General features: G+C 40.5%; 2 protein-coding genes across 2 annotated transcripts; one reads left to right on the top strand and one right to left on the bottom strand.

Annotated features, from left to right (window-relative positions):
* Window positions 1-957: 957 nt before the first annotated feature.
* On the top strand, window positions 958-15798 carry LOC127775772 (uncharacterized). The gene is made up of 33 exons (XM_052302068.1): window positions 958-1305; window positions 3555-3616; window positions 3745-3837; window positions 4552-4723; window positions 5628-5743; window positions 5833-5919; window positions 5999-6115; window positions 6200-6263; window positions 6338-6480; window positions 6928-6975; window positions 7276-7344; window positions 7453-7528; window positions 8348-8478; window positions 8778-8837; window positions 9913-9973; window positions 10042-10106; window positions 10176-10237; window positions 10315-10438; window positions 10514-10571; window positions 10671-10783; window positions 11251-11328; window positions 11419-11481; window positions 11583-11678; window positions 11773-11882; window positions 12480-12669; window positions 13710-13824; window positions 13918-14030; window positions 14114-14191; window positions 14564-14638; window positions 14716-14847; window positions 14930-14983; window positions 15070-15150; window positions 15302-15798. Exons 1-33 carry the CDS (start codon window positions 1179-1181, stop codon window positions 15350-15352), a joined length of 3084 nt encoding a protein of 1027 aa, XP_052158028.1. The 5' UTR covers window positions 958-1178; the 3' UTR covers window positions 15353-15798.
* A 785-nt stretch (window positions 15799-16583) lies between these two features.
* On the bottom strand, window positions 16584-18498 carry LOC127775773 (heat shock factor-binding protein). The gene is made up of 5 exons (XM_052302069.1): window positions 18360-18498; window positions 17832-17885; window positions 17662-17685; window positions 17542-17584; window positions 16584-17081 (listed from the first exon to the last, which is right to left on the bottom strand). Exons 1-5 carry the CDS (start codon window positions 18393-18395, stop codon window positions 16945-16947), a joined length of 294 nt encoding a protein of 97 aa, XP_052158029.1. The 5' UTR covers window positions 18396-18498; the 3' UTR covers window positions 16584-16944.
* Between the last annotated feature and the right edge of the window lie 37 nt (window positions 18499-18535).

Raw genomic sequence — 18535 nt, 5'->3', positions numbered from 1 at the left:
TGTTGACATCCTAGCTCGTCTCCGTGCAGCTTTTTCTCCGCAGCCAACCCCCCTGACGACGGGCGACAAGATCGAGACGGCTACCTTCCCGATGATAGGACAAATCGAGGGGCTGAACCATAGAGGTGGAGCTGCTGCTCGTTGTGTTAGATCGAGCACCTTCTTCCTTGGCGAGGCCTTGGGTGAGGCGGAGATGGTTCGATTGAGCCACCGTGTCGCGTCACCTAAAGCCCATCCCCTCCAATTATCATCTCTGTCGTGGCACACTAGTGCTCTTCATCTCTTTCGCTCAACTAAAACATCATTAGAGCTCGCACAGCCGTGTGCAACACCACCTCCTTCCATTGTTCGTTGTTGCCAGAGCTATTCGATCCATGGTTGAGTGGTCGAGAGAGACAGGGGAGAAGGAGGGAGGCGGGTGAGCTCGAGCTCGAAGGGGCTTGTTGGCCACCACCGTGTGCCAAGCGAATACGAGCACGAAATCACCATGGTTGGCAGGCTGGGGAAAGAAAGATAAGGGAGGAATATGTGGGTCCCTGCTGTTCTTATTTTTTCCTCTTATCACTAACATGTGGGTCACATAACTGTTTTTTTAGTTTTTTTCTCATATAGCTGCCACGTCCACGTAAGAGAATTAAGTCAATGTGACAATGTCAGTAAAACCATCCTCAAAATAGTCGAGAGAGTCATTTTGCAATACTTTGAGGAGTTGATATACCCGGTTTTGTGATTAAGAGACATGAATTAAATGGACTAAAACCGACAAAAACAGGGACTATAACTGGACTTTTTCCTTTAGCAGTCCTACCCGTATGGTGCCTAGGCCCATTAAGGCTGTACCTGACCTGCCGCCAGCCTGTCATGGGCCCCACCAGCCATGGAACACCGAGCGGTGGGCCCACACTAAACCTTCTTTCCTCCCGACACTTGACTCTCTCGCTACCCCCTCTTCTTCTCGGCCGCCACCACCTCGTTTCCCCCTTCTCCTATAAAAACCCTAGCCAAAACCCGCGCGGATCCCGCCGCCTCGCCGCGTGATCCCTCCCCATCCGAAACCAAAATCCATCCCCGTGAAGGTTGCGCGGGAAGCCAGCGAAACGGGGGAGCGCGCGCGCGCGCGCGCGGGAGGAGGGAGCTCGAATCCTAGGCGGCGGCGGGCAGGTGGGTCGGTGGGCGATATGGCGGCGGGCGCGGGGGACGGCGACCAGAGGTGGCTGGTGGAGTGCCTGACGGCGACGCTCGACACCGCCCGCGACGTCCGGGCCTTCGCCGAGGAGTCGCTCCGCCAGGCCTCACTGCTCCCCGGTTCGCCACCTCTCCCCCCCTACTCCCCTCTCCGTGTGTGTCCGGGCGTTTGATTATCGGGCTGAAGATGAGTTTTGTTTCGGCCATTCCCTAATCTTGAACTGTTAGCGCCTAATGGGATGCTTTGGTAGACGATTATTTAGTCTGTAAAACGTTGGCTGGCGTCCTTGGGCGCCGGCTGCGTGGTTGACGCCACTATTGCTCCAAAAATTCTGTTGGCAGATTGACATGCCCATAAAAAAAAGGGAGCTGAGCTCAATTTTAACTGTGACCGTTGTAGCTGTCCGCGCCATGATGTTTGCGGGCCTTAATTGCTTAAGAGGATGTCAAAATGTTGTTTCTTTGTGGCAACGTGAAGGAATACATCCGCCTTCCTTTTTAAACCTGAAATGATTAGTGGTGTTCTTGTTGCTCTGTTGTCCTGGTTAGTCTTCACTCTCTTTAGTGAAATAACTATAGAGAACTTCTGTTTTCCTTGCTGGATAAACAGAACATTTTTTTAACATAAACATTGTAAACTTGTTGCCTTGCTGTACATATTAAAAGATTCATGCAACTTAATTGCACTAAACATCAATCTCATTGTAGCCTTTTAACTATTTAGTACCCAATGCCAGATTTTTTTTTTTGCTGGCCCGGCGAATATGCCAGCCGAACTTTTACTAAGAAGGAAGAGATAGTTTACAACAGGCTATCATACACACGCCAGGGTAAAGGAGCCCCTCGCGCCCACTACTGCTACAGGGGCCGAGTTACACGGACAGAAACGTCGATACTCACAATGAACTTAGCAACTCTGCCGACTTCCATGAACTTAGCCACCATTCCTCTTCAATGGCTGTGCACAGGCGCACGAAGTGATTGATGCTATTTTAGTTTTGGCGAAATTGGTTCTAGAGAAAGTTCACGTTTTTGGTTCTATAGCACCAAAAGTTACCGGTTCACTTTAATAGTACCGTAAGTTTTCGCTGTTTCCGTTTTTAGCACTTCCGTCAATTTTGTGCCATTCTGCTATTTGCTTTGACCGGGATTGATTCTGCAAACTGCGCCAATTGAACTCCTTGCCCTTATGTGTGGCCTTCTTCCCTCCCAGTCCCAGCCTGTCCCCTCTGCTTGCTGCGATGCAGCCCTCGCCTATGTTGCCACTGCCGCCGCTGCTCTATCACGCAGAAGCCGTGGACGGCGGGAGGGTGTCTCTGGCGGCCTCACTCGTCCCGTCGACTCTACTGCCCCGTTCGTCGCTTCAGCCTCACGCTGTTGCCGCCACCCAGTCCATCAGCAGCACCTACGTCTCCAGCAACCTTGCCCTATCAACATGGCTCCTACGTCCATGCCTAGCATGAGCCCCTCTTCCAACCAACAGCAATCTGGCGACATCATCCGTCAGTCGACAACGTGCACCTCCTGCTAGCTAGCACCCCATCGATCACCAAACTCTTTTTTGAAATGTTTATTTCCTTCCTGCAACAGAATATAATTGCTGTTCAAATTGATAATTTGCTGGCTGCAAAAGAATGCCTTTATCGATTTTCCATGTGAGAGGAGATTAGACTAACTAGCAGATTAAGCTTCTTTGTGTTGCCGATTGTTCATGTGCCAAGACTTGAAAGTTGAAACAGCACCGACGATTCAGGCGTATGGGCAGGCAGCGGTGCACAAAGCAATGCCAGAATGAACAGATGGTGATAGAAACATAAGCTTTCTCGATTAACTCCCTCCGTTTTCCGCTTGCATGCGTGGCTGAGTCAATCGTGGTCAAAGTGAATGGCAAACGACAGAAAAGTGACGAAAGTGCTAAAAGAGGAACGAAGGGAACTTTCGGTGCTATTAAAGTGAACTGGTAACTTTCGGTGCTAGAGAACCAAAAACGTGAACCTTCGGTGCTCTGAAACCAATTTTTCCTAGTTTTGGCCACATCAGAAGTGATTGATCAGACCATTTTTTGGCCACATCAGAAGTGATTGATCAGACCATTTTATTACATGTATGACAAAAACAGAACCATATTGTCTGGCTCTATAGCATCCAGTCCACGTGCTCAATCTTGGTAGCGTCTTATGGGTTTTGCTCTATTGGTAATTGGCCTATCAGTTTAAAGCAAGTAAACTTGTGACCACCCAGCTGTTGGAGCAAATGCTTTAAATTGTTTGTTATTTTTCCATTTTTTTAATGGATAAAGTGCTTATTCCCACAGATTAATCTTATACAGTCAGTTAACAAGGCCTGCTTTTATTGTAATTTTTACTCAGGATATGGAGCTGCCCTCACAAAAGTCACAACCAACAAGGAAATCCCATTTGGATTACGTCAGATATCCTTAAACCATTTAATGAAGTTATTTTATGCCCAAAATTTGTAGCACATACCCTTTCTCTGTTAGACTTGGCTTTTGCACATTCTACTTCAATTGTTGTTTGTTCGTCCTTTACTCCTCGGTACCTTGCTGCTGTCTTGCTAAAGCAGTTCATCAAACAGCACTGGCAGGAAGACGAAGAGAATTTCATGCCTCCTGTTGTTTCTGCCTTGGAAAAGGTACCATCATGCACTTTCAATCCTCTGGATAATACTAATTAGACTCAGTCCGTAACAGGCCCATGGTGCCATTCTTTTCTTTTCTCCCTTGGATTGTCAATACAAATTATAATTGATGGGCGTGGTGTTATCTTCTCGCAGCAAGCACTATTTTCATGTCAGAAGATTGTGAGTAATGATTAATGAGACAAGAGGTCCACATTAGTACTACAAATATTCCACATGCATAGCTTGAATTGCTCATATGTTTTCATGCATGGTATTCCTTCTGTTCTAATCAATGAAAAAAATTTAAAAAATGGTATAAATTGCAAGGACCATGGTGTCATGGCAATAGGGTGCCGCATGTCATGGTACAGCCAGCCTGCATGTCAGGCCCAGCAGCTTGTGGACAGGGAAGCTCCTACTTGCTATCTGTTTAGTTTGTTTCTTAGGCCTTGAGCCATTTCTGGATATGATCAGTTATTTGATTAATTAAGCATAATACTGTTTGGTAGGGCCATTCCATCTCTATTTCAGGTTGCTGACAGATCATTGTATGACAAACAAGAATTAACCAAAGACACATTAATCTGGCTATTTCCCTACCCTAGTAGTTCACTGCAATCTAATTCTAGCATGCGGCACTGACACATGGGCTTACTATGTAAATTATTGTTTTCTAATATGATATATTCTTATCGCATTATTTTGCTTCTAATTATTTATCATTAGGTGATTATACGGCAACTCCTCCTTACATCGTTGGATGATTCTCACGGGAAGATTCGTACTGCTATTGGCATGGCTGTAGCAGCTATTGGGCAGCAAGATTGGCCTGAAGACTGGCCTGAGTTACTTCCCTATCTCTTAAAGTTAATTTCTGATCAAAGCAATGGTTGTGGAGGTATAGAGAATTCTTTTGCTTCCCAATATTTTTGAAACCAGGGTGTGCAGCTATTTTAGAGGCCTTTTTAGAGTCATTGAGCTTAAACTTAGAGCTGCTGGATTCCTTCCAGCATAGCTCTTCCAAATAGGCTGTTTTTGTCACAATTTCCTGGACAAGCTGTAGGCCCTGGCTGAGATTTCAGCAGGTTTAATTTCTTTAAATAGCTAGCTTCTAAGAGAAACTGGTGGAGAGGTGTAAGATTCCTTAAGAAACTGCCCCTTTTGTGAGGGTTTTGTCTTGCTATGTCTTTCATCTGAAGCTTAAGCAATAGGAAACAACCACAAACTTATTTGTCTAAAGAAGTTCAAATGGCATCCCTTAAAGCGAACTATTCTATGTTGCAACAGGCTATATGTAGGATTGACAATAGTATGAGAATTCTTGTTTCTGGATTGACTTATATAAATGGTGTTCTATTCAACACTATTAGGAAAAGTTGTAATTTTTTAACGGTTTTGTCCCTCCACCAAAAACTACAGGTGTTTAATAAAATGAAAATTGCACTCGTCTACTTGTTTTGTTGTTGTTATAGTGTTTCCTTCCTTTGAAAAGGATGGTTACGAATCGAACAAAAAGATCCACTTCTGGCATCTCCTTTAAGCTCTCCTGTTTTATGCTTCACCATGTTGGTGGCTGTGTCAGCGTCTGACACTAGTACCTAGTTTACACTACTAGAATTCTAGTTTTAGTGCTATATAGTCTAAATAAGAAAAAAATATCTTAGGATATGGCCCTAACACTGACTACAAAGATGATGAAAATATTCTAATTTTGGAATTTGTACATTCTTTCTCTCTCTCTCTGAAATCAGTTACATGAATTTAGTAATTACCTATTATAACTTTCAAATTACTGTCTGTAGTTCGTGGAGCATTAAGATGTCTAGCTCTTTTATCGGATGATTTGGATGATACATGCATTCCAAAATTGGTGCCAGAACTTTTCCCTTCATTGTACAGTATAATATCATCTCCTCATGTAAGTCTCATACTGTTTAATGTCTGTTAAATTTCTTTTATCTAACTGCTATGGATGCATTTATTTGTTTATCCAATTCTGAAAAGCAGCTGTACGAAAATTCTCTTCGTGCGAAGGCCCTTGCAATAGTCCATTCATGTATTTCCATGCTTGGATCAATGACCGGTGTATATAAGGTGGATTGTCTTGTTTATTACTCTTTCTGCTTTTTCTACATATTAGTAGGAAGCAAACTAAGGTGATCTGTTGGTGCAGAGAGAAACAGTGAGTTTGATAAGTTCGATGCTTGATCCACTCATGGAGCAATTCTCTGCAATTTTGAATTCACCGGTGCTGTCCCATAATCCTGATGACTGGAACATGCAGATGGAGGTATACGTCATATAATCTGTGTTGTGAGGTTGTAAGCATGCATTGTTAATAGTTGCTGAAGCTTTTTGCTTGTCTTGTGACCAGGTGCTTAAATGTTTACTTCAGCTTGTCCAGAACTTTCCTGGGCTGCCTGAAGCCAAAATTTCTGGCAAGTGCAAATGACTTGTTATGATTTGTTACTCCCTCTCCCTTTTTTATGACGAATGGGGCAATTTTTTGCAGCTGTTCTTGCCCCATTATGGCAGACCTTTGTCTCATCCTTCAAGGTCTATCAATTGTCAATGATTCAAGCCTCAGAAGATGTGGATTCTGTTGGGTATGATTCTGATGGTAGTGAAAGAAGTCTGGAGTCTTTTGGGATTCAGGTAATATCTTGCATTTCCGTTTTGTTGATACTTCCTTTTCCTGTTGTTACGTTTTTTAGATAATGGATAATCCAGCCTTTACTTCAAAAGAAGCTACAACCACTTATTACAATGTTCATAACTGAACCAAAAGCAAATGTGCATACTAATAATGAAAGGTGACAATAAGACAATAAGACAATCCTGTTATTACTTATCACCGAATTTCAGATTCTAGATTTCTTTCACCGCCATCATTCCTGTTATTTTAGGGAATACGCAAAAGACTTGCACACCTTTGTATTAAGATAGAAAAAAAAAGCCAGATGCGACGGTCGAACTTATGGGGATTGATCCGCCCAATAGTTATTACAGACTATGCATCACGGCAACAATGACATAATTCCCTTTATTGTACTCCATTGTTTCATTTGCTTTCATATCTCAATATGTTCTTGTCCTTTTCAGTTATTTGAGCTATGGATATCAATTGTGGGGAATTCACGGTTAGCAAAGGTATGCCATTTCAATGAATATTATGTTCATTTTTATAAAAAAAAACAAATACTGCCTCTGTCCCAAAATATAAGGAGTTTTAGGGTTGTACACGGGTATTAAGAAAGTAGGTGAAATTAAATGTGTGAAGGTTGTGATTGGTTGAGAAGAGAAGGTAGGTAAGAAAATTAAGAGGTGGAAGGTTGTGATTGGTTGAGAAGAGAATAAGTTGTTATATTTTGGGACAAATGTTGAAGGCTAAAAGTTATATTTTTGGACGGAGGGAGGGAGTACTAACTATTTTTTGTGCTGTTCTACTAGGTCATCGCTGGGAACATTAAAGAGCTAGCATATTATACTATAGCGTATCAACAGATAACTGAAGAACAGGTACGAGCTGGCTGAATCATCATTAATTCATCTTACTTTTGGCAAATTGTGTTTTTGGTTGTTTTTGCTTGCAAACGTTTATGTGTTTTCTATTCTTTTTGTTTCTAGTTGCAAAACTGGTCACGTGATGCTAACCGATATGTTGCTGATGAGGACGATGTGACTTATAGCTGCCGCGTGTCTGGTATGAACTATAACATTGTTTAATTTTTCTTAACTTGGTTGGATGGATTTTAACAGTGTGATGTGCCGACCGGTATGTTGCTGTGTAAAGTCTAAAGGAACATAAGATTCATAAACAGAACAGGTTAAACTAAGCAAATAACAAAATAGAGTATCATTACTGTAGTACTCCCTCCGTCCCAAATTATAGGGCGCCCCCTTTTTAAGGAAAATCAAACTCGGTAGCTTTTGACTAATAATCATACTAACTATATAGACTGCCTAAGTATTATGCATGTTATATCACTAGATTCATATTTTGAAGTACTTTCATGTTATGCTAATTTCATATTTGTTGGGATCATAAAATGGAACAAAATACTGGTCAAAGTATGTTATTAAAGACTGTGTAAAAAATATATGCCTTATAATTTGGGACAGAGGGAGTACTGCATATATTCCCTCAGTCCCAAAATAAGTTCATTTTCACCTATCTCACACATACAAATACAAACCAAAAAGACTAGAATACCCCTATTTATCAAACCCAATGCAATTATTCTCCATTTTATCTACTCCCAATGCAATTTTTCCCTATTTTTACAAACTCCGATGCAATGATTACTTAAAAATGAACTTATTTTGGAACAAATGGGAGGAGCCAAAAATGAACTTATTATGAGACGGAGGGAGTATTAAGCTATATGCTCTGAGCCTCCGATCAGGTACTCGGGAAATATTCTCTTGATGTATTTGCAAGACTCGCATTCTTCTTTACAGTTTACTCTTCAACAGATATTTTTTTCGAAATGTAACATGTTTTCCTCGTCTTGGTTTTCAGGATCTCTTTTACTGGAAGAGATAGTTACCGCTTATGATGAATACGGAATAGAGTCAGTTTTGGAGGCTTCACAGATGCGTTTTCATGAATCGCGTGAACTAAAGAAAGCAGGTTCTACTGACTGGTGGAGAGTAAGTTTTTGATTTTTTAAATTATTAAGAAATCAAAACTTTGGACTTGCTGCTTATAAACAATGTTACTCTGCTTATCATGTTCCTCGGTACTTTTACCTTCTGGGTTATGTGCCTTGATTTTAGATTATTGCACTTTCAAAAAACAGAAGAAGCACCTTCAATGATTCTTCTTTAATTATTTCTTGTTTGGCAATAGGCCATATTTGAATTTATTTCCTAACAAATATTAAATCCCAAGTATGTTCATAGTGTCCTTAATTGACTTATCTGATTTACCCTTTTCTTTTTTGTTCCAGCTGCATGAAGCATCATTTTTTGCTCTAGGTTCACTTTCCGAACAGCTCTGTGAAGCACAGGTTGGATTTTAATTTTATAATAATGAGCAATTTCATTGACTCACACCTTTTCTTTTGGCAAACGTGCCCTATAATTTTCTCTAGTTTGCATATATAAAGAATTGTGCCATTTGGACCAGGCATCACATTACTACTTGTTATCTAAGAGCTTAACATATCGTAATTCAGCTATTCCATCAGTTTGACTACTGTACGTATGATTTGGATTTTGGAGTGTTCCAATGTGGTATGATGGTATTGTTTGCACTAGAGCTGAAAAAAAGAGAGGGGGCAGACATCCTGAATCTGAGGGAAATACTAACAAATCACTTGATTCAGTTCAGTATATACTGCCAACTTTAAATATCCTATCGCATCGTCATGCTAACTAACATCAAGCCAAAGTTAATACACAGTAGACAACCTCAGATCTGACTGTATTTAAGAAAAGCAACTTGTGCTCATGGCAGATAGTTGATAGGGTTGGAGGACGAAGAGAAACTATGCACCATATGTCCATGCTCCTTTAGTTCACGCGAGCGGGTTGTTTTCTATATGATTATCTTTTTGTTGGAATCGTTAGGATTGACGCACTGACTTGAGAATTAAGCAACAATAATGAATTAATATAGGCCCTCGAAATGTTCAACCTCCAAGCCTGCTGTCTCGCTGGATTACTATTCGTGCACTTTTCACCCATGCAGACAGCACCCACACATTACTGTAAGCTGAAATTTATTGTAAGGGAAGAATGGATTGTAATTTATTTACTTGTTTTGAGGGTCAAGTTATACATCTATATAAGGATCCATGGTATTTCTCCTGAGATGCCTCCATTTCCACCATCTACCCCTTGTCCCCCTTGCCATGAACTGGGACTTTGGATCATGGAATGCTTTATGTTGACCATTTTCTTAACATAAGTCAATGTATGTTTTACTACCTCATATGACAGTCCAAGCTGATGTATTTAACAAGCAGCCATGATTTCCTAACTTAAACAAGATTCCCCTTGCAACATACTTACATATTGAGAAAACACATTGATAGGATTTATGGCATTTTATTATTCACCATGTGAATTCTGATTGTTTAGGATTCTGGTTACAACGTGCGAGATTTGCTTGAGCAGATGGTAACTGACACTGTGGGAACAGGTATCTTTCTTTAGTCTGAAATGAAGAATTGTTTGTTCATGTGCTATTACTAATATTATGACTTTTAGAGGTGCACCAGTACCCGTTTCTTCATGCACGTGCATTCTCCATTCTGTCTAAGTTCTCTTCAGTGGTAAGTTTCCTTTTTTTATGTATTTATTTTCCTATATGTCCAGCAAGCTGATTTGGGGAAACGTATCAGATAAGCAAGGAAATCTGCGAACAGTATCTATGCAGTGCTGCTCATGCAATTGCCTCAGATGTGTAAGGCCAAGAATTTATTCGTCTTATATTTCTTGACTCAAGGGCGAATGATTTTGCCTGACATATTTGTTTGGCAGACCTCCCCCAGTTAAAGTTGGTGCTTGTAGGGCACTGGCGCAACTTTTGCCAGAATCTAACCAGAGCTTGAATGTGCCCAACATTATGGGCATACTCTCATCTCTTGTTGATCTTCTGGGGAAGGTAAATTTTAATTTAAAATTGAAAACATTACCTGCCTTGAGTTTTTTGAAATGAAGACATGCTATTTTGTGGCAGGCATCTGATGAAACGCTGCATCTTGTTCTAGAAACCCTCCAATCAGCCATCAAATCTTGTATGTCAGCATGTGTTCCAATGTATCTTGTGGCAAACTATGTTTTGTGTTGCACATTTTGCCTTTTTCTTGGTTGATAATTATCCGCTTGGTATGTAGGCGGTGAACAGTCAACATTAATTGAGCCAGTCATCTCTCCTGTCATCCTAGATGTTTGGGCCCAACATATTGCTGATCCATTCATCAGCATCGATGCTGTAGAAGTGCTAGAGGTAAGTTATCGTCAAACTTGGGCAGTACAACACATGACTTTTCTTGAATGCCATATCGATGCTTTTAGTTCATGTTGAAATTTTACACCATTTTACTTCATTTTCTGAACACATGATAACTGATGTACAACAGAAAACATTTAGATTTTTATTTCTGTGTATCAATATAAGTCTAGCATATATTTGTTTTTTTCAGAGGTATTCAAGATTGCGAAAGATGATGAAAATAATATTTTATTGGATGAATAAATGTTTCTTTAAAGCAACCAAAAATAATTTTAGGGCAGGCTGAGTTTGAAACAGATTATTGAGTGCATTGTTCTGCGGATTATTTACTTGATTTTAGGGGTAAATTAAATATTTTTACCTTTTGACAGCCGAAATTTGGATTTTGAACTTTTTTTGTTAATTAATGTTCTTGATTACCTTAAAAGTTACAACCCACTAAACAGGATTCTAGTTTTTAGGCCATCAAGAATGCTCCTGGATGCTTAGAACCACTTGTATCACGGATTCTGCCAACAATTGGGTCCATTTTAGAAAAGGTAAGACACTTAATTCCAGTTTCATATTATTATTACCGTCCTTCCTTCATTTACCAGTGTTATGCAAATCTAATTTATGGCTCATCCTAGCCCAAGATCCAGCAGAATGGTCTTGCTGCAGGCTCACTGGACCTGTTGACGATGATACTGAAAGTATGTCTACACATTATTAAGTTCCATGAAGTTCAACACCAAATATTTCTTATAAGCAGTGCTTGAAGTTTCTAATCGGCATCTTGCAATTCATATTTCAGAATGCTCCAACTACTGTGGTTAAGGCGATCTTTGATACATGTTTTACATCCATTATTCAAATCGTTCTTGAAAGTGATGACCATGGAGAGATGCAGGTAAATGCTTACATGTGGTTCAATCATTGAAGTCATAATTGATGGTACTTTTGTGGAGATATACCTTTAATATGACAAATTTTTGTCAATTTAGAATGCGACAGAATGTTTGGCAGCATTTATATCGGGTGGGCGGCAAGAGTTGCTTCTCTGGGGTGGTGGACAAGGACGTACACTGAAGATGCTACTCGATGCAGCTTCAAGGTGACGTCAAGACTATAGATATTTGATTCATTTCTGTCATCAAATCTAGCATTATAGAGTACATAAGAATCAAATGGCTTCAATCTGTACAGCCTGACAAACTTCACCATCCGTCAAAAGGAATGCATAAAAATTTAACAATGTGGCATCAATCTTTGTCCAGAGCTAGGAGCTCATATATGCTTCTCTCTGAAATTTGATCTGCATGTTAACAGCCAAGCATAATTTCAAGCTGAATCAAAACGTGCCATTAGGCAAATGCAAACAATTAAGCGCTTCCTACACTAAAATGTAGTTCCCCAGTAAACGTACCTGCATCTTTGTGGACTTGACAAAGATGTACTAAAAGGAGCAGCAATCAGGATTTTTCATGTGCCTTCTTTGGATATGTTGCTTCCTTTTGATGAACCAATCAACACCTTCCGTTGAATATTTCCATGCTATCCCTATAATAGGAGGTGCAACACCATCTCTCTATCACACACACAGAGAAAGAAGGGGGTAAATAGTTGGAGTACACCCCTGCTTTATGCCTTAAAATTTGTTTTGGTACTTGGAAGGCATAACCATACAAACACCTCTTCAATGTCTTTGCAGGCTTTTAGATCCTGCGTTGGAAAGTTCAATATCACTATTTGTCGGGAGTTATATTTTACAACTTATAATACATCTGCCTTCGCACCTGTCTCCCCACTTTCCTGAGCTTATTGCTGCTATTGTGAGACGTATGCAATCCAGCAGCATTACCGGATTGAAGAGCTCTCTTGTTGTTATAGTAGCGAGACTTGTGAGTTGCATCTCTCTCTCTCTCTCTCTCTCTCTCTCTCTCCTGGTTAAGTTATTTGGATTTCTTACTACTAATGGTGGATTATAATTCGATGTATTCACTTTAGACTAAGTTTGATTAGTGTTTTGGTTATCTTAGTATCTTACATGGTTAATTGGTTATTATTTTAATTATTATTTGTTTTAGTCCTGGGTCTCTTTTCTACCCAAGCACAGTAGGATTATGTTCCTATCATCATTACCTAATAACTATCACCCTATGTTTTCTAGTAAAGTGCATTACCAGTCCCTTAACTTGTCCCATGTGTCATCTTGGCCCCTAAACTCTGATAATTCAGTTCCAGACCACCTGAACTTGTTATATGTTTCACAAAATGTCTAAACCTCCCAGTCAATATCCCCTCTCACCCATGTGGCACGTTTGGCTGTGCTTTTGTGGCCATCTAGCATCTCCAGGCCCGATCCCGTGTTGCACCTCCTTGGAATTGAGCTGGTACAAATCTGAATGTGTACTGGGTACGAGTGAACTGCTAAGTCTAATATTGTGGCTCTAGGACCTGCAGTCGTCGCCTCCTTGGTGCTGTGCCAGTGGTGAGTCCTTGAGCTTAGGACAGTCGTGCTATGCTGAACTCCTAGAGCTCAATGTGCTTGGGCAAAACTGATGTGTGCAAAACATCCTAGAGAGGTCAACAATGGTCACTTTTTAGTTGCACAGAGATGGTGGAGATGGTGCGTGGAGGAAGCGGTGGCAGTGGGGTTTGGGAGATAGGAGAGCGGGTGGTCAGAGATGTTATAGTGAAAGACTCAGGCAAGCATGTATTGGGTATGCCACATCGTCATCTGAAGCTATTTTTATTTGGATTCTGGTGAATTACTTACCAAATTTGGGGGCATTAGAATGCTGCATCTTCGGAGTTCATGGACATAATGACGCCGTGGGACAAGTTTTTAAGGATTGCTAGTGAAATTTACTCTTGTATTTTGAGTGAAGGGGAGGGAGGTGGTGCTTCAGGAAATTCTAACATTTATCACCTGCTACAGGTACATCTGAGTGCACCAAATGTTGATCAGTTTATCAACCTCTTACTTGCAATTCCTGCTCAGGGTTATAACAATTCACTTGCTTATATCATGTCTGAATGGTCACAGTTACAAAGTAAGAGCTCATAAAACAGAATGTCATTGAATCAAACAAATGTGACCTTTTTATTTTGTTTGTATAGTAAGAGCTTTTCAACATCCTGTGTAGGTGAAATTCAAGGAGCCTATCAGATAAAGGTTACAACCACTGCATTAGCTCTTCTCATATCTACTCGTCATCCTGAGCTATCTAGGATTGAAGTCCAAGGGCATATTATTAAGGTAATACCATAAAAGTTTTGTTTGCAATAGTTCCTACCTTGCTTATTAGCAGTTCCATGGGTGTCTTACGTACAAAAATTCAGACTAGCGCAGGTATAACTACACGGTCAAAAGCTAGGGTGGCTCCTGATCACTGGACCAAGATTCCACTCCCAGCTAAGGTAAACAATTATTATTTGCCATAATAATTCCTCCAAAGTCCAAAATTCATTCTTCTTAAAGAGCTATCAAAGCAATTTTCAATTCCAGAAGGAGATGAATCTGCACAAATATCGTTTTAATATATTTTGTTTGTACATAATGTCTACTGTTGAGGCAGACCTCAATTTTCTTTTCGCATGTTACTGTAGCATTGGCTAGAGACCATTAGTTAGTTTAGAGACAAGGTAAGATTTAGTTTTTCCTTTATTTTTGGGATAAACTACTCAAGGGTCAAGTCATTGCCATCTAAGTATAAGGATGGGGTTGTATTTCTTTTCGTCGAGCAAGAATGAAAATACTTACCTGAGCATACCTGAACATGGATTATGCAGATCTTCTCACTGTTAGCAGATACCTTGGCTGAAATTCAGGAACAAGCTGTTGGTGATGAAGACGATTGTGAAGAGGTTGCTATACTTCTCTCGACACTGAAAATTTTAAACTGGACTGTGTTTTTTTTTCTTAGCATTGATTGTCAATACAGGATAGTGACTGGGAAGAGATTCAGAATGGTGATTCTAGTATTCCACATGATATGATATACTCAGCATCAGTTCCTTCAAATGCTAAGCCATCAGTTGAGCATCTAAATGCAATGGCAAAAGTTTTTGATGAGGTAAGTCAGTGGCTTGTCATGCTACTTTGTAATGTTTTGTTGTATAAATTCCTTTATATTTACACCTAACTACATACAATAGGATGACGACGGAAGTTATGATGATGACCTGGCAAAAGCTGACTCTCTTAATGAGGTTTGCCTTCGCAGCAAAGTCCATCTAATATAAATAAAGATAATACACATACAATCAAGTAACGGAATTCTTTTTTCCCCTTACAGGTGAAGCTGTCGGACTTTCTAACAAACATCTTTGTCAAACTGTGGGAGAGTGATCGTCCGCTTTTTGAATATCTTTGCCAGGTAACACTCCTTTGCTGTTTTCTTTCATCATCTTTGAAAACATAACATTTCATGGGTGTATTATTTTCTTCTTTTGCTTTGCCAAATGCTAATTGCTATAAATCCCATATATGAATTCTACATCAATGTTGTACTGTATTATCCTTTTCAGGCCCTAACAGATTCACAGAGGACTGCTGTGGACAAAGTTTTGAGGAAATAAAGCGCATACATGATTAAGATATCTACATTGGGTCCTATTCCACATTAGCCATTGGGTGAGCTTTGATGCTTAGTGTAGGTTTATCGATTAAGAGTTCTGTGTACAATGTGAGGCCAGTCCTCGAAGGCAGGAGTTGGTGGTGTGTGGTTTTGTTAGTGTAGGTTTATTTATCCAAATTTGTCTAGATCCGAAAGTGAACCAACTTAGAAAATACAAGCAAAAATTTGCCATTTTTGTGTTCATGTGACGTGTTGGATGGTGTATTGTTTGGATCCATATGTTCGGTTCGTGAAAGAAGCAAGGAAATTTTTTCACAGCGGTCCACCCGTTCAGTGCTTTCAGGTCAATCGGAGTTCTGTTTCATGAAATTTATGAACCTTGTGTTTTGGTTTTGATGAGCTGCTCCCAAGGGAAATCTTTTTAGGCTGCGTTCCTTCCCATTCCCAACTCCCCCTCCTTGTTTTTCGTGCGCATGCTTTTCAAACTGTTAAACGGTACGTTTTTTGCAAAAAGTTTTTATACAAAAGTTGTTTAAAAAACATATTAATTTATTTTTAAAAAAAATAGTTAAAACTTAATTAATCACACACTAAACGTTGCTTCGTTTTGCGTGTCGGGGAATGCTCCCGAACACAGCCTAATCATGAGTCGAACTTCTGATTTTTTTTTTTTTGAATTTAGATCATGTTTCACAAAGTTTTATCCATATTTTATCAAATTTAATGTAATATTTATAGGTTTGACAATGTATATCCTGGTGTATGTAACTTATTTGAAGGCAACCTGGTGTAAACTGAAAAAAAATGTGTTAAACCTAGGGCATCTTTGGATTGAAGCCAATTCTTGCCTTACCAATTATTTGGTAGTTTTGAGTAGCACTAGTTAGCTATTTGGATTGAGGCCAAATCTTACCAATTCAATAGGGTTAGAAACAACAAAACCCTACCACAAAATATTGGTAGTGCCAAAACTTGCCCAAGATTTGGCATTACCAAAATTTTGGTAGGGCTTCAAACCAAAACAACCCCTAATGTAAAGTGTAATTTACTCATTTGATAAATGACCATGCAAGACTAGATCCCGAGCTCATCACGGATGGGTGCTCAGGAAAGTGAAGATAACCCAAACTTAATCGATATTAAGATTGCCAAGAATCTTAAGAAATAAGCACATCACAACTCACAAGGAACACATCATGCTATATCCTATGCTCGTAACATTAGTTAGGAAATTAGGAACCAATCAATGACATAGGTAGCAACCAGCTACAGAAAGTCCATGGTTTCATCCGGAAAACACGCCATCCATCTGGTGATCAGCAAACGAAGAAGCAAGCGCATGAATCTAAACAAACCTATTATGATCATTGCTCTGCGCAGTACAGTACAATATCCACAGAAAAGTTCACAGTAAAACATGCTACATCTATAAGAGAGATTCTCAACTGCTTCCACAAATCTCAGATGCATAAAAAAAGTGCCCTGCTAAGAGATCTTACAGCATGTAATTTGTCAGTGATGAATGGCTGGAGATGTCGATGCGGAAATCAAAGCTGGAATGGCATGCTACCATTTCAACTGCTTCTGTTTCTTTCATTCGGCAGAGCTACCCGCAGGCTTCGATTCTTCGTCCTTTGGCTTAGTTGGGGTAACACCTTCAGTGCCCATCTCAACCTTGAGGTCATTGATGCTCTGCTCCAACTCATCAATTCTTGCGCCCATTTCATCTAGTGAGCACTAGTTAAGGACTATGTACAAAAGCAGGTAGATATGTTGATAGTACGATCTTGTTTATGTCAGGAATTCAACGAAAAAGGCAAAAGCTCAGGAACTCCCAAACCCAGCAATTTCTTTTCCCAGTTATATGTATTTAAACTGTTTCAGATACTCGATCAGAACTGTTCCAGTGTACTGATCGAAGGCACAAATATTATTCTTTTTAAGGATTTCAAGTTACTACCAAACTCAGGAACTTGGACTTGTGCCTCTTTTGTGTAGTGACTAATGGACAGATGTCACACATCAATAATCTAGGGCGTACAAGTAAATAAATACCCAAGAGTATTCTTACACACTCAGAACTAAAGGTTTACTATGTTAATATTCTTCCTTTTAAATGAATATATTCTTCCTCTTAAATAAATGTATTTAAAGAATAAAGTGCATAAGAGAACTGGTTTAGAAGGATATTCTTTGAAATGATGTTCTCTGACATAGATTGGAACCTGGTTTGCTGCAAGAAAGTTACAATTCAGTAAAAGTAAAGTGATTGCATGAAATTTGCATCGCCCCGTGAACAAAGTTACTCACCATCTGCATTAGAAGATTTTGCACCTGCAAAATAAATAGTGGGCAAAACAAAAATAAATAAGTTGCCAAGAAATGCACTAGTAAGTACAGCAGCAACAACAACAAACAACTCAATTTATACAGCTCAAAGAAAATTTAATGTGAACTCAGAGCAAGATCTTAATGCTCACGAAAGCGGTCATATCAGCAGTGCTTTGCGCCGAGCCATCCGAGTCCTGATCAGCCTGCATTAGAATAGGGAATGGGATGAAATCATCAGCCCAAGTATACCACCATACGCATCACAATTCACAATCATAACATCCGACGAAACAACACAAAACAAAGAGCTGATCCATCCCCTAGTCCTTCACAGATTACAGCTACGCACTATGTATACAGATGCAATCTGCTTTGCGCGTGCACCAAATCTTCGGTAGCCAAGAATCGCCAGCACGAGGAAACCTAAAACTGCCCACGCCGCATTCGCCAAAAGCAGAAACTGCCCACAGCCCAAGCAGCTGTCACACGATGCGGAGGAGGAATTAATCCCGCAACCCGCAGAGGCAGGCGGGCAGGTCGTAATTCAAGCAAGAACCAGCCGGAGGGTGTGATGCCCAGCCCCATTTCCAAGAAATTTTGGCGAAAATCGTCTTCCTCGAGCGCTCGGCGACGGCAACGGGCGGGGCGAGGGTGGCAGCGGGGAGGGTGCGGTGTACCTTGATGGGGATGCCGCCGGAGCCGGGAGCCGCCATAGCCTTGCCGCCGGCGATTGGGGGGGGGGGGGGGGGGGGGCGCCGGCGCAGATCCGCTCGTGGCGAGATGGAAGTGGGAACTGCGCGATGAGGTTGGGGGGTTTTCGAAAGTGGGCCTGCGGCACATGGGCCAAGAAGGC

The sequence above is a fragment of the Oryza glaberrima genome, chromosome 6 (assembly GCF_000147395.1).
Source record: "Oryza glaberrima chromosome 6, OglaRS2, whole genome shotgun sequence".
Classification (NCBI taxonomy): Eukaryota; Viridiplantae; Streptophyta; class Magnoliopsida; order Poales; family Poaceae; genus Oryza; species Oryza glaberrima.
This window is presented reverse-complemented; position numbering and strand designations above follow the sequence as displayed.